Source organism: Geospiza fortis, unplaced genomic scaffold (assembly GCF_000277835.1).
Source record: "Geospiza fortis unplaced genomic scaffold, GeoFor_1.0 scaffold896, whole genome shotgun sequence".
Lineage (NCBI taxonomy): Eukaryota > Metazoa > Chordata > Aves > Passeriformes > Thraupidae > Geospiza > Geospiza fortis.
In genome coordinates this window covers 21939-37790 of record NW_005054556.1, presented here as the reverse complement: position 1 = coordinate 37790, position 15852 = coordinate 21939, and the positions used below count along the sequence as shown (strand labels likewise).

At 41.2% G+C, this 15852-nt stretch overlaps 1 protein-coding gene across 9 annotated transcripts in view; it reads left to right on the top strand.

Moving 5' to 3' along the window:
• CAMK2D (calcium/calmodulin dependent protein kinase II delta) overlaps positions 1-15852 on the top strand; it is a 119706-nt gene that overhangs the window by 101150 nt on the left and 2704 nt on the right. For all 9 annotated transcript variants that reach the window (XM_031064093.1, XM_031064090.1, XM_031064095.1 and 6 more), the window contains 3 exons: positions 10474-10549; positions 11144-11238; positions 12207-12435. In XM_031064093.1, coding sequence (XP_030919953.1) covers positions 10474-10549; positions 11144-11238; positions 12207-12435 — 400 coding nt within the window. The remainder of the gene's footprint in view (positions 1-10473; positions 10550-11143; positions 11239-12206; positions 12436-15852) is intronic.

Genomic DNA, 15852 nt, shown 5'->3' with positions numbered 1-15852 from the left:
GAATTTTAGGAGAGAATAGTGTTTTTCCTTCTTTAGAAGAAATTACTTTAGATGTGTTTGAGACTTAACTGTAACTTTTCAGTTCCCAAAACACCATTTCCCATGATGTTTTGGGATTAAGAGTATAAAGTTACTGCTTTTTGACTAAGATATTAGTTCCAGTAATAATAGAAGTAGATTATAAATGTCTAAGTCAGTGCTTTGTAACTTTTACTTAGTTTATGTTTAGTATGCCATTTGTGTTTTGGGTTTGGTTTTGGTTTTGACCTTTTTTTTTCATGTTGCCATTTTTATTTTTATTCTGTTCAGATGCCAGTGTATTTTTTGGTTTCCTTTTGTTCTGTCCATACACTTATTTTAATCTTCTTTTTTTCTTTAAAAAACTGACATCAAAACTTTTTTATAAACTTGGTTTTGTAGCTTCACAGATAATATTTGTTTCCATTTTTCCCTGCTCTAAACATTATGCTGTGATGTTACACATACCTATTTTAATAGCATTGTGTTTTAAAATGCAAAGAGTTTGAAAAGGGTTTGTCTTTGATTCACAAAATAGGTTGGCTTTTGACCTCAAAAACAGTGGTGTATGTACGGATGAAATGTGGACCAGAGGTGATAGTAAGATAGGGAGAATGGATGCAACAAAGTGGTGGTTGTTTGAGTTACTGTGAAAGTAGAGAACAATTATAGGAATCTGTAGCTGATGCATTGGAAAACACAGTGTAATTTACCTTTAATCATAATGCTTTGTATTTCTTTCTTCAAACTATTTGATGTAGTTTAACAACTAAGCTTATGAAATGAATAATTTAATTATAGGGCCTCTGTGTGATGATGTAATGTAGTGTTACTACAGCAGGGTTTTTAGAAGATTCTGTGTGAAGCTTACCACACAGAATTGTACCTCAGGGGGTACAATTATACAAAAACACAACAATGAAAATAATTTGCCTAATTCTTTTATATGATTCTGCAGTATCATGCAGTTGGATGGCCACAATATATGGTATTCCCAAACCAGAAAAGGGGATCTTGCAGTAAGCACAGGTCTGAGGAACAAGATCCTGTTTGTGTCTTTCCCTGCAGTGTACAAGGATTTAATTTTCTGTTTATTTAAGGGACAAATATAATCTCCCTCTTATTAATTGTTCATGAACTTGTGTGTTTTTCACTTCTTAGTATTCCTCTCACACTTCCCATCTTTCCTCTGGAGACTGTTGTTCATAGTTTTTTATTATAAATTAAAGCTAACAGTGCCCCCAGGGTCTAATTTGTAGAATGATTCAGGGAATAGGCAGTCCTGCATCCCTGACACCTCTTACAAGCTCAAGCTTCCTGCTCTAGCAAGGCACTTAGGAAAGATTACTCCCCCCCCACAGCAAGACTGAGTCCTGAATGTATGTTTTGTAGGAGAACAGTGAGAAAGAAAGCTGTTCTCTTGTCAGCAACAGCTACTAGAGATAAAATACTGATAGGAACAAATGGATTGCAGAGGAAGGACAGAGAATTCTCCAGGTCCTTACATGTATGCTCAAGATGGCTCAGCATGTTTGTCACCACGTTCAGATCCAGAAGGAATGCTTTGCACCTTAGATGATAAAGAATGTTTAAGACCTTTTTGCTTTTCATTGCAGCATGGAGTAGGGCATGGGAAGAGGCTCTGTCCTTCCTGGGAAGGAGCAGGGGGCTGTGGCTGTAACTGAGCAGCAGTATTAGTGTGTGTTTTATGGCATTGCAGTGTGATCCACGGCTCCCAGGGAATGGCTCTGCAGAGGCTGTGTGTGTTATTCCTGTTCCCAGTATCCCAGTGCTGTACAGACAGAGCCAGGGCCCCTTGCTTTGCTGCAAACATCCAGCTCTGCACCAGGGGCTTTGTTCTTTGGGGTTGATTTGCCTCTCTGCAGAGATGTGGCTCCCATGGGTCTGTTGTGGGGTACAGCATCCCCAGTGCGCTGTGGGAGCCGGTGCATGTGCATGTCCGTGCCAAGTGTTATGGATGTTAGGCTTCATTAAGACAGGGAGCAATTAAAAATGTCTTACATCACCTATCATTAATGTATCCTCAGGATCAAATTCTCCTCCTGTCTGTCAGGGGTGCACAGAGCATTCTCCTCTCGAGTCAGGATCTCATCCTGTTTTCACTTTTGAACTTGAAGACAGTAAAATCAGGCTTACTTTTCTTTTTTTTTTTACTGGAAATCTTAGTGTCTGTAACTTTGCCTTGTTTACATATACACTTACCCCTTCCAGGACTGGAACATATTTCTTTTAGTAGAAACACTGCTTGCCAAACAACAGTGAGCTTTCATAATTCAAGCAATAAGTTAATTATATCATTTGAGTCTGACATGGCTTGAAGCTGTAGTTCAGGTTCCTTGCTAAGATAAATTTCTGACATTAACCATCGATCATGGGCTTATCTACATGACAGTGATCCCTCCTGAATATGACAGGACAAGACAGGAAGAACATGCTGAGAACTGGACTGTAGGCAATGCCTTCTTCTGGGATTGCTTGTGGGATTTCTTCTTCCTGTAGTAATGAGACTGGAACTATTGGGCAGCATCTCTGTAATATGTGTTTGATTTTTCAAGTGATGCTATAGAATAGCACCATTATTTTTGTCCACAGATTTTCAGAAAGGTGAGTTGTTACATGGACAGGACGTGTGAATTTCTCATGGTGTCTTTTTGCGCCCAGAGACAAATTAACAAAAGCATTAGTAAGAATCATGCTTGGCAATGGGGAATTGCTGAGCTGTAAGGCACTTAGAGATTTGACAAATTGTGATTTACCTGTGCTGCTTAATACATCTGGAAGGTATATTGTCTCAAAATATTTAATGTATTGGTAATTAATTGTATACCTGTTGGCCTAATTTGATTTAACGGTAGAAAGAAAGCAGTTTAAACTATTTCTTTTGGAATATACATTCCTTAAAAATCATTCAAATTTCTAAGAACAATTTTTCTAAAGCTCTTTCAAAGCCCATTGTGTCTGAGTACCAGATACAGGGGTAAATCTGCGCTGGCATCTGAACAGAGTCACTCACACCTACAACCTTTACAACTGTTCTTTGGTACCCACACTGCTCCTGAAAATACATCATTAACATTGTTTGTGTGCTCAAAGATTTTCTAAGTTCTTGCTGCTTCTAATTAAATTATCATTATTTTTCTTTTGGCCTTCTTTTTTTCTTCCTTCACGTGTCCTTGACCCTCACACAGCTTTCACAAAGGAGGAGGACATGGAGAGGTTGAGTTCTACCCACCACTCCTCCTCTTCCATTGCTTCTTCATCCCACTGGTCACCACCCTTGCCGTGCCCCAGAGGCCGCTCCTGCTGCCAGTGCCTGCTGAGGAGTCTGATCACACTCTACCTCTTCATCTTTGTTTGTTCATATGTTGTGTTTCTTTCCATCAATTCAGCGGGCAAGTCCATGAGAAATGCAAACTCAGAGAGTCAATCGCTTGAGTCTGAGCTCTCCCACTCCACTCCTTCCTCTGTACTATGTAAGTTGAGAGACTCATCTGTCAGATGATCTCCTCTGTCTCTCCTCTTCCCTCCCCACCATCTGACAGAAGCTCAAAAAGGGTCAATTGCTGTGATCTACCTGATCTAGGAATGACCTGTGCTTAGCCTTTACAAAAGTAAAATTTTTTAGTTATTTTTTTCTTGTAATTAAATGTAAAAATATTTTCATCAGCCGTAACATCAGGATAAATATATCTGCATTTCAGACAGCTGTATCTTGCAGGAGTAATCTTTGCAGTAGTTTTCAACTTAGGGAGAGAGATTTGCCTCACCTCTTGCTTGGATCCTGGATAGGGCCTCAGCATTAATTACCTGTTGCATTTATTATATCAAGTTCCTTTCTTGAGCATCCCCACTGATAAATCAGCCTGGAAGCTGCTGTGGCAGGTGTTAACTTGCAGCATTGATAGGACAAGCGGGAAATGTCCTTCTCTGCTCAGGAGGAGATCTCTGATGATCAATGACCAACTGACGGTAAAGGAAATCTCCAGTGTTAAAATATGAGAGGGGAAAGGCACTCTATTGGTAGAATACCAACCAACAGCCCTGGGTAGGGCATTTCTTGTTTGTAAATGAACTCAGAAATTCTTCAGAAATTCCTTGGAGGGGCGAGACCTTGTAACTTGAAACAGGGAATGACTTCCTGGGAATGAGGGTTCTGCTTGCCAGGTTCTGATCCTGCAGCCAGCGTGTGTCAGGATAGTTGCACTGGTGGTAAGAACAGGAATTTGCACAGATAAAAGTGAGATCCAGGCAGGCCCTTGGGAACATGGGCTGTGTGTTATTGGCCTGAACCTTATTTTAAACATGAGCAGAATTTTTGGTGGGGTCAGCTAGTGGAGGTGGGAGGAGCCAGTCCCAGAGGGAATGGGGTGTCTCTGGTCGCAGCTGTTGCCAGGTAATGCCAAAAGCACAGCTTCATTCTGCGGGAGCAGTGGGATAGGCTCTGTCAATGTATGGGTGAGTGCAGATCAAACTAGAAGTACAAACACTGCCAACACAAACAGCCCAGCGCCAGGGAAAAGAGAGGAATTAATAGGAGTTCTGGGCTGTGTAACACAGGGGGTTGGCAGGTCAGTAACACGTGCCATAAGGCTTTGTTCCATCCACGGCGCATACCCACACAATGCCCTTTATGTGCCCAGCATTTCCAGATCTGAGTGCTGGCAGCCTCACATGTCCAGTTCCTCTGAACTAGTTGAGTGATTAGGCAGGAACACAGTTTAAATGAAAATAAACACAGCAGCAAAGCTTGTTAATGTCTCACTCATCAAGACTTGAGACACCATTTCTGGAGACAGCAGCCAGATTCCACGAAGTTGTTGGGAAATTGTAGTGCAGTGTCTTGTAAGTGCAGTGACCATGATGCAGCTTTGATCCGAGACTGTAGGTGATTTATCATTAAAAAATAAACATTTGCCAACATTTGCTATGCTGTATCAATATTAGTGTAATTTTTTAGTGCAATCACATAAAGAGAGAGCATCTTTAGACGTAATTGATTCCATACAAATAAAAATATACTATGTATGGCATGTGATAAGTTGCTTAATTTTAATTGAAATAGACACATGAATTTTGTTGGATCTGTTTTGTCAGTACAGGGTGGAAAAGCTCTGGGATAATTTTTCACATATTTGCCTACATAGCTAAAGAATTGAAATTTTTTTATTTTTTTAAGGCAGTAGCAGGCTTACCAGTTTTCAGATAGGTGAGAGATACCAAATAACACTGATGAAATTATACAGATCATCCATCCATTTCATAATTGGATGAATCAGAGCGAGTCTTTGGAATTGGCATGCTCTAGGAAAAAGATGCACATGTGAGATGACAGCTCAGATGTTTTAGTCCCTATCAAACTTTAAGGTTCAGTGTGGGCTAAGAGATAAATGCTGGCGTTCTGTACGCTGAATCTTGATACACTTCTTAAATGAGACGTTCCCTGGAGCATGCCTTGTCATCTGATGGTCTAGGTGGTTTTATGTAGATCTGAGACCCAGTCAGTAGTTCATTTTCTTTTCAGAAATTACTTAGTTGGCATATTTGTGGCAGAAATTGTAAGAAAAGTTATCAGCAGAGAATTTTCAAATATTGGTGTCATGAGAGTCATTTGTAGGAACATTGTGTGATGTTCAGCAGTCCATGCTGTAAAGCTGTATGAGATCTGGTACATCCACACAACCAGAACTTGTTATACAACACAGGGTAAAATTTCTAGTATCTTCCTCTTTCTTTTCAGACTTTGGTTATTTCCAGAGCATAGAAATAATTTGACTGGCTGTGTGCTTTCCATCTAACTGGTGTTTGTTGGGACAATGTTCAGATGGGAAGTGAGGCCAGGTTCTCCCTGCTGTACTATTCCATTTTAGCAGACCACTGTCACCTCAATACCAACTGTCCTGCTTTAAAACAACAGCACAATGGGGAGGATTGGGCCCCCTGGATTTAACCCTCCTCCACAGTGTAGATATCTGTGTTTGAGCTGGTTGTCTAGACTCCCTTTAGCCAATGCAAATAGGTCAGATGAGTCACACTTGTCTTAAAAATCTATTTTAGGATATGATGAATTCTGCCCTGAAAGTGCTGATTTCTCTCCCTTGACTGTTAGGGAGGGGAGTTGAGAGAACAAACTCACTTGTCTGTACTTATATGTGTCCAAAATGCTGTAAGATTAATCCAATCTGAGGTGTACAGAGATACATAGTTAAGAGTACCCAGTTGAAAAGTTTTAAGGGTTTTTGCCTTGAGAAACAACATGTGAGCAAGTCAGAAGCAAAATCATTTTAATCATCTCCAAGTGCATGTGCAAATGTGGAACAAGGTTACCTTGTTCTTCTGGAAAGGTGCTTCTCTGCTTAGGCATTGCAGTTACAGTGGTGACACAGGCAGGCATCTGAAGGGTTGATGGCAGGAGAAAGGTGTTTCAATATATGCCTGAAGCATAAAGTGGTTTAAATTATTGTTTTCACTGAAGTCACTTTTGAAAAAAATGATGGGTAATATGGTGGCCGGTGAGTTACAAGGGCTCTTCTCTTGTGTGTCAAAAAACGTGAGGTTTTAGCTACAGATATTTCTGAAGGCTTCACTTTCACATATCTACAGCTCATTTTTATACTGCACATTCTCTCTGCTATCAAAATACCAAAATATCTGTCATTTCTGTGTGATTCTTGTAGGTTGAGTTTATAAATATTTCTTGGGGCTACAGGAAGGGAAGAAAAGCCAGAGTTCCCTGCTGGAAAATGACAGGTTTTGCTGCTATTTTATCCTTTTTTTTTTCCTGTGATATTTGATTTCAGTACCTGGGGAACTGCTCCTTGTAGGTTGAAAGTATTGATAGTGTTAGATGCTTTTTGCTTAAATGGTGTTTCTCCTCATTTTATGTTGTTTAAATCTTAGTGTTAATGGTGGTCTTTAATTTAGAAAGATTATCCCTCACCCTGTAGCTGAGCAAGGAAAAAAGGCAGTGCAATATAGCTAGAGATTAATGACTCATTTAAAGTTAACATATGTGCTGCAGCAATGCTGAAGAAAACATTTTAGCCAGTGATGGGAAATGTTCTTGTTTGTTCTTTTTCTTATTATTTGGTCTTTTTATAGCTCTTCTTCATAATATTTTTGTTTCAACTGCCTTTGTCTTAGTCATATGCCTACTCACTTGCCAAAGCAGGGGGTTTATTTTTTTAGCTGCAAAACCCCTATTAATTACCTTAACTCCTTCACCCAATGGGGGAAAAGGTGTTGTAAGGTACATGTCCATGGTCTTTTCTGCATTGTATTTACTTGACCCATATTCTGAGCAAAGAATGTCAAAGCCGCCATCTTCTCCCCACAGGCTTGCTAGGTCTGCAGTCTGTTTCCTTCTGGTTTTCAGGAAAATGGCTCAGCACCTTTGACTTGTCAACAGTGTTCTTCCCTCACACCTCAGTTGTTTGAAAGACACCAGGTGTATTTTTGTTCAGTTATCCTTTGTGTACAGAGTACATGTTTTATGCTGTGGAAAGCCATTGTCATATTCTAAAAAACTATAGATGGGTCAGGGTTTACTTTTTGAACTGACTTTGACCACACTCTGTGGAAAAAGTAGCTGAACCAGTTTTACCAGAATCTCATTACAGTTGTCAGTTTTGTTTAGGAAGTTTAGTTGCTGTAGTTTTATTTAGGGAGTCCTGACTGCACATCAAATGAAAAGTATAATAGCATGAAATTGCCACTGTACATCAAACAGCATAATTGTCCTAGAATTCAATACAAGCCAAGTTTACTATTGGGTAAAAAAATAAATAATGAAAAAGTCAAATGCAAATGGTGATTGCAAGTGACAGTTATCTGGCAGATGGGAACTGGCCAGATGCCTCTTCCCTAATGCCTTGTGTTGTCCTTGTACAGTTTGGAGTGTGTATTTAGATGGAAAAAAAAAAACTGGAGTGATCGAAGAGCGCATGTTATGTGGAGTCCATCAAACTCAGAATGAAAATTGGATAATTTTCTTACCACTCTAAGAACTGCCAATTATTTGTGTTGGATGCTGTCTACAGTAGCAGGACACTGTTCCTACCAATACCATTTCACCGTAGTTTATGTCCAGTGCCCTCCCTATTTCGTCCTCTGCACTAAGGGAAGGTGCAGGGATTTGACTGGATGCTCATGGCCACCAAGTCACAGCTGTATTTTCCTTCTGCTGCTTTCCAGTCTCCTTCCCATTCTCTACTTGTTATATTTCAGTTTTCCCATCTTTTTTCTTTTCCTTACTCCTTCCAGGTTAAACTTCTGTTTCAATGACAATGAAGCAGTAATACTTTTGGTCTCTGTAGTCTGGCTCCCCATACCCCCACAAATACCCACATGAGAAGGCATAGAAGCTAAAAACAATGAGGAGAAGGTTTGTGCAAAATCACAGTGGCTCCTGAGTATTTGAATTAGTCTTTGATGTCTGCTGTTATTTCACACTGCCTTGTTCTTGTACTGAGTAAGGGCTAGGAAGGAGGCAGAGAATTTTGCACGATAGGATAAATCAATTCTGTAGCTACTCTCTCTGAATTGTGCTTCACCTCTCCCTTTGGCTCACTGCCAGTGAAACTGCATAGCAGATCACTAAATAGGAAGAAATGTAATTTTCTAATATGTGTGTAATTGTGTGTCACTGAAAGGTGAGAGTAGCATAGTGACGTTCATAGTTTTATGTAATGCTTGTAATTTTGTAGAAAAATTGAGGACTGAGTTGAAAGGCAGATGATTTGGCAACATCTTCCTGTTCCTGACAAGTCTGCACTGGGAACTGTGAAGCCTTTCCACAAGTGCTGACACCAGTCTGGAGTTGGATGGTGATTGATTTGAGGCAGTGATAAGTGCTGTAATCTCCTTTGCTGGCTTTGCTGGCTTCTGGAGCTTCCTGATGGATGTGTTTGACATCCCGTGGATATGTCTGCAGACACAGCTCTCCTCAGTGTTAGTACAGCCCAGGCAAACTTTGCTGGAACCCCATTAGGTAGTGTAAGGTGGCTTCTGTCAGAAAGCTTCATAAAAACATAGGTTCCACTGCAATTTCATTTTGGAGCTAAAACCAGGAAAACCAGCAATTTGGCAGCACAATTCAATTTCTTCCTTCTGGGGTTGAATGAATATATCTTATATTTTGTGTATCTCAACATCAAAGGTACTGTGGTAAAACTCAGCAGAGGCATGACTGATGTTAGTGAAAAGGGGAATATTGCCAACTGTCTTGAGCCAAGTGATGATAAATTACATGTCCATGTGGTTTTGTGCCTCTTGTGTGTGGGAACTACAGTACCATTGCAGGCATATTAATTGCTTATATCGTTATCCACTAACACGAGCTCATGATTATGTAGCAACTGATCGGAGAGTTTTACCTCATTTCCCACTGTCTAATTTAATGGTCTGTAATTTCCTTGTCTCTGATTGAGATGTGTTACTGCATTATTTAATCAAATCCTTTAGCTCAGCTATATGTATGTGAGATGCTGCATGCAGAACTGGTAATTTCCTCACTGCATGAGGTCTGCTTGTTCTGGATCTCTTTTTGCCAGCCTTCTGTAGGACTGCACCATTATTTCTGACTCAGCCATCCCACCACTTGGCTGGTGCTGCCAATGCCATGCAGTGTCCACACAGTCTGCCCCATGTTGTTTAAACCAGTGATGATGGAGGCGTTGCTGCTCTCTTCATTAAAAGTCTTTGTTCTTTCCACAATCCTTGTGAAAAATAAGGCAGTTCATACTTGAAATGCTCTTAGCCACAGTGCTAACAGTCGAGAGCTGCTCACAAAAAGCCTTGCTAGACCTTTACATCCGCTTTTTTCACCATCACATTTTTCCTTGCTGGTTTCTTTTTGGTCCTTTTCACCTGAATGCTTTAGGTGTGCACTAAGGAGAAGGTTAACACCACAGTGCCAATTTTGAGCACAGCATTAGAAAGGTAATTGCTCTGTGTGCTCCCCAGCATTTTCTTTTCAAGAAGAATGTGATCTCTCTCTGCGCTTTCAGTTTTAACATTCGAGACATGTTTTTGTTAATGGTCAAATCCATGTGTGGGAGTGCGCTGTACAACTGTTGCTTGCAAACAGAGCTACTACAGCCAGACTGGCCGTAAAGCAGTAATCAGCTTCCTGGAGTTTGAAGGCTAGAGTTGGGCTTGGTTTGTTTTGCTTTTTAAACAGCAGATCCTCCAGTGAAGGAAAGATAATTAGAAGTGTGATAGGGAAGTGGATTGATCTTGACGTGTGTTTAATTTCCTTGTGGATACAGGAGTGCACTGAAGGCAAATCAGTGTAAAGCAACAATGTAACATCATTCCTTTGGTCGTAGAAAGGAGGAGAGATGGCTGTTGTGGCAGCTGGGGAGTGACAGAATCCCTGTCAGCTGTCACCTTTCACTTTGCCTTCCCCTGTAAGATTGGGTTTGTGTCTCTCCCCAGCTCGTAAGCAGGAGATTATCAAGGTGACCGAGCAGTTGATTGAAGCCATCAACAACGGGGACTTCGAAGCTTACACGTAAGCTCCTCCTTTGGAGGGGGTGAGGCCAGCTGGGGTATTTGACGCTGTCTGTGTAAATATGCATGTTTATGTGTGAGTACCTGTGCTTGGAGTTAGGTACTGTTGAAATGCCTTCCTAGATGCCCCCATGAAACACAAGATATGTGCATGGCTGCTTTTCCCTGGCTTCATACATCACCAGTTTCAGAAGAGCTGCTAGTATAACTCCAGTGTAGTCAGAAGAAAATATTTAAATCTGGCTTTCAACATGATGTGAGGCGTAAAAAATATCCCTTGCATTGCACAGCCACGGTTTTCATTGTCACAAGTAAAAATTCCTGCCTGTAATAACACTGACTTGTGGGTCTTTTTTTGGTCAAAACATGATTTATGTGAAATGTGGTCCGCTCCAAGTAAGCTGCCAAATTTTCTAATTGAGCTGAAACCAGAACTCCATGCCTGCTCCTAATATTAAGTTCTGTTCTTTTCCAGTGTGATGGCATGAGTAGGTGAAATGTTTGATGGGCATGAAAGAAGCAGTTAAAAATGATCTCTCCAAAGCAGTGATCCCTAACTACGTGTGCTCATTGCAGAATTTCCTCTTTTCCATAGAAAAATCTGTGATCCTGGCCTTACGTCTTTTGAACCTGAAGCTTTGGGTAATCTGGTAGAAGGGATGGACTTCCACCGGTTTTACTTCGAAAATGGTAAATATTCCATTTTCATTTCTGAGTCTTCATCTGTTCCTTGTGACTGTGTGTCTCTCATCTAATGAGCTTTTTGGTCTGGGAGTTAGTTAATTGGCTTGGGCAGGGGAAGGGAGTATTATTTTTTTCAGAGCTCTGCTATAGGTGTTTTTCAGTCTGCTTCTGCTGCGCTCATTCACACATCACAGGGCACCTCAGAGGGCAGAGGAGAGTTTCAGGTATTTGGAACTAAAAAGTCAAGAATGAGTTAACAGTTGAATTACTTTAACTGAAAATATTGGGTACAAATGTCATTAGACGTAATAGGGAAACTGAAATGTTGGGAAACTCCAGGTGGTGCCCTCCACTTTATTTAGTCCATATATGTGCATGTGTGACAGTGTTTGCAGGGGTCTTAGGATGAGGGAAGAGACGAGAATGTTGACTCCATGTTTCAGAAGGCTTCATTTATTATTTTATTATATGTGTTATATTAAAACTATACTAAAAGAATAGAAGAAAGGATTTCATCAGAAGGCTAGCTAAGAATAGAAAAGGAATGATAACAAACACAGTCCGAACAGCTGGACTGTGATTGGCCATTCATTAGAAACAACCACATGAGACTAATCACAGATCCACCTGTTGCATTCCACAGCAGCAGATAATCATTGTTTTCATTTTGTTTCTGAGGCCTGTCAGCTTCCTAGGAGAAAAAATCCTAAGGAAAGGATTTTTCATAAAATGTGTCTGTGACATGCATGGATTAAACATATTTACTTATTAAGTAGTGTATAATAAGTGATTGTGCTCATTCTACGAAGTATTTTAGTTGTAAGTGTGATTATCACAAAACCCTAGCTATGATTTTCTATCTGCTAAGCCTGAGATGTTTGTGTGTAAAACAGGTTGGCATGAGTTCTTTTGGCTTACCCAGAGCAAATGTGATTTCTCCTGTGTGTACCCCCGTGTGTGCGTGTGTGTGGTAGCTCTGTCCAAAAGCAACAAGCCGATCCACACGATCATCCTGAACCCCCACGTGCACCTGGTGGGCGAGGACGCGGCGTGCATCGCCTACATCCGCCTGACGCAGTACATGGACGGCAGCGGCATGCCCAAGACCATGCAGTCCGAGGAGACACGCGTGTGGCACCGGCGCGACGGCAAGTGGCAGAACGTGCACTTCCACCGCTCGGGCTCGCCCACCGTGCCCATCAAGTAAGGAACTGCCCCAGCACCAGCTCACTCCTCCTAGGCACACCACGTAGTCCAATAGCTGCTTTGGGCCTTAAAAACTGCGAGCCATCCTCTGGTAGTGTCATTTTTTGTGGTTGTTTATTATGTGTTATACCCACTGCTGTGTGTAGTGTTGGTGACAAGATTTCTAAAATAATGCACTTTTTTGGTTGTTGTTTTCTACTCTGATGCCCACCGATCCAACTTGGTCCCTGAACTGACAGCTTGAAGAGCAGCAAAGTGTTTTAAAGTAGAGAAAGCTTGATAGAAGTCATGCAAAACAGGATTAGAAAACCTAGTATACAATTGCTGGAAAACCTGGGAAAACAAAAAGCAGTAGGATATATGGAGCTGTCAGAGCTAACCAGAAAGGTTCAAGTAAAATGCATAACTATTACGAAAAACTGAAGTTTGACTAATATTTAGTGTGATTTCCAGCCACCTCTACTTTCCCAGGCCTAGGTATGTTCACTGCAAGTTGGGTTTGAGCCAGTTTACACATTTACCTTGTAAATTGAGCCATCCCAGTCCCTCTCACGTTCTTATCTCTTTCCCCGCACTCTCTGTGCCTAACTGCTGAGTATTCCTTGTTGGGCAGTTCTGACATCCCCATGGGACAGCCTCTCATCTCTCCCATCAGCATTTCTCTCTACTGTTCATCCAGACCCTGCCACACCCTCAGAGTCAGGCAGTGACCGAGTTTCTTGACCGAGCCACATTGTCATGAGGGTTAATGACAGCACACTCAGGGTTGCAGTAACAAAATAAAGAGTCACAGCTTGCTCAAGAGGTTCTGCTCAGGCCTTTGGCTTCTCTACTTCTTCAGCAGTCTCTGCTAATAAGCCCAAAACTCAGTGACTGGTGGTTTCCCAAATAGGCAGCCCGGTCCAGGCCTGGCTTTGCTCAGTTGTGAGCCCTCTGTGTAGGATACAATTCCATTTGCGTCAGGTGTCTTAATGTGGAGAGTGGCTGGATTTCCTGGCATGGATGGTGAGGGCTTAGATTTCATCTTTTGAACCATCATGTCTCATATTTTACTCCTTGCAGCATTGTTCTCCTATATGAAATAATACTTGATGAAGTAAAAAATAAGGTAGAATGAAGTGTTAAACTTCCATGGTGATGATTTTGTATTATTTTCTTATTTAGAAAAAAGAAATTTTATTACTTAGTGATAACTTTTTATTTCAAAATATGAAGCCAGTGGGAACAGGAGCCAAATGTTTGTTTCTACATTCCAGCTGCACTGCCGGTGTTTCACCAGATAGTATTCAAAGAGCAGTTACTCTTCCTTGAAATGCAGTTTTAGGTAAATCTTCTGAGGTCTTCAAAAGGAGTGTTTGTCAAGGGATCTGAGCTGGGTGTGTGTAGAATCAGAAAGCCCAAGTGAAGCAGGTTCACCTAGCATACTGCACCCTGAACAGTCAGTGTTTACAGGACAGTGACATTAAATGGACTAGAGAATCATTTAATCTTTTCCTCTGATTTTTTTTTCCACCTTTGTCTTTTTTGGGGGGTACTATAGGATGTCCTTTGCATCTGCTTGTGCTCCCTAATAAAGATACGGATTTCTGTGACTGCCAAGAGTGGAAGGAGAAGAAAAATCACCATGGAGTAATTTTTTTGCAGCTGCAGAGTGGTTTCTGTATTGGTGAATCTTTTGAGCCAATGGGGTCAGACAGACAAGATTTCAGGATTGCAAGGGGTGTCCAAGCTTAAGGGGTCACAGAGGAGCCTTAGAACCAGACTGAGGCTTAAGGAGAGATTCCTTGAGTTAGCAACATAGCCCTAGGTGTGTAGGACTGGCAACAATATCACATAAATCCCATAACCAGCTCTCATCTTGAATTCAGGGGAGGTTTTTGGACTTGCTCCTAGCACTGTTCCAAGATATCGTTGGTCTGATGGTTCGGAGCCTTGCTTTCAGTGTAAAATTTGGTCATCTTCAGGGTATCCTTGGTTTTTCTATGCCATGGTTGTTCTCCTGCACTGGTTAGGTGTGCAGACATGAACTGGTCTATAGGAAGGCTGATCAGATCATTGCCACCTTCTACTTCTGTAGGGTAAACAGCCAGCCCTACCTCAGATGGCTTTGTCTGATAGGATCTCCATTTTCCTATTACCTTATCTCCTTACTGTCTTTTTTTGTTGGAGGTTTGCCTTCCCATTAGCTTGGCTTCTTCTGAAATGCTCTATCCACTTGTAGTCAGGGCTTTATTTAATTCCCCAGCATCTTCTCCCTGCTCTGTTCTTGCGTGATTTTTGCACTTTTGTCATCTGCAGTGCATCTGAGACAGCAACCTACTTACCCTCAACTCTCATTTCCAGCCAGTGAGTACACAGAAACTTCTACAGAGCTTTGCACTTCCTATTATTCCATGTAATATTTTTGGATTACCCGGCCCTCAAGGTTATTTGGTTCTCCTTGCACAATGCTACTGTTTTCTTTTCTTTTTATAGTGCCTTCCACCTAAGTGTCAGTATGGAATGTGACATCAGTCCTACTGCTTGTGCTCAGCACTAGGGAGTCTGCTCTAGGCTGATAACTCCCTTTTAGCACAAACATTGCCATTCTTTCTTTATTCCCCATCTTCTAAAGTCTGACTGGGAGATTCCCATGTAGCACCTAGCTAGACCCATCTTCTTCTATAACCCATCCTGAACATTTTTACACTGTCTCATATTTCACCTTTGCTTTTCCCAGTCAGAGCAGCAATAACTCCATTTTGGAAAACTAAAGGAACTTAATTAACTTATTATTCTAGTTCCTTTATTTGAAATGTATACAGTCTACAGCTACTTATTTAATTATTGCCAACACACAGTAGTTAATTATGGCAGTTCCATAATAAAAAAGTGTTTTACACGTTGTGTCTGAAGATGAATTTCAAATCTAATAAAGTTGCAAAAACAATTATAGCTGTGATCTGCTAGACGCAGTATCCCAGATGGTGTTAAACCAGTTGCTGCAAGCACAGTAGCTTCCTTGTTTTCAGGAAGGGGTGTGCATAAGTCTAAGGATAGAACAGAGCTCTTTGGTAGCTATAGGTATAGGGAAAGGTTTCCTTGTGGCAGAGAACTTACTTGAAAAAGGATATGAGCACAAGTATGTGTTTAGTTTATAAATAAATTTTATTCATGGTTTTGCTGTGAGTGAGATGGGGCAAACTTGGGTTTCTGTCTGGTCCATGGTTTCTCTCTGAGTGATAGGAATGACGGTAGGAATTTGTTCTCTGTATCCATGTTCTTAGGGACCTGTGCTAATGTGTTTCTGCAGAGCTGTCTGCTTGTCCTCGGAGACTGCACCTGCCCAATAGGGGCAGTCAAAGGGCTGCTGGGCCTAAAAGTGACTCCCTAACCTAACTTCAGCCTCAGTGAGGCTTATGTTCCCTCCCTGAT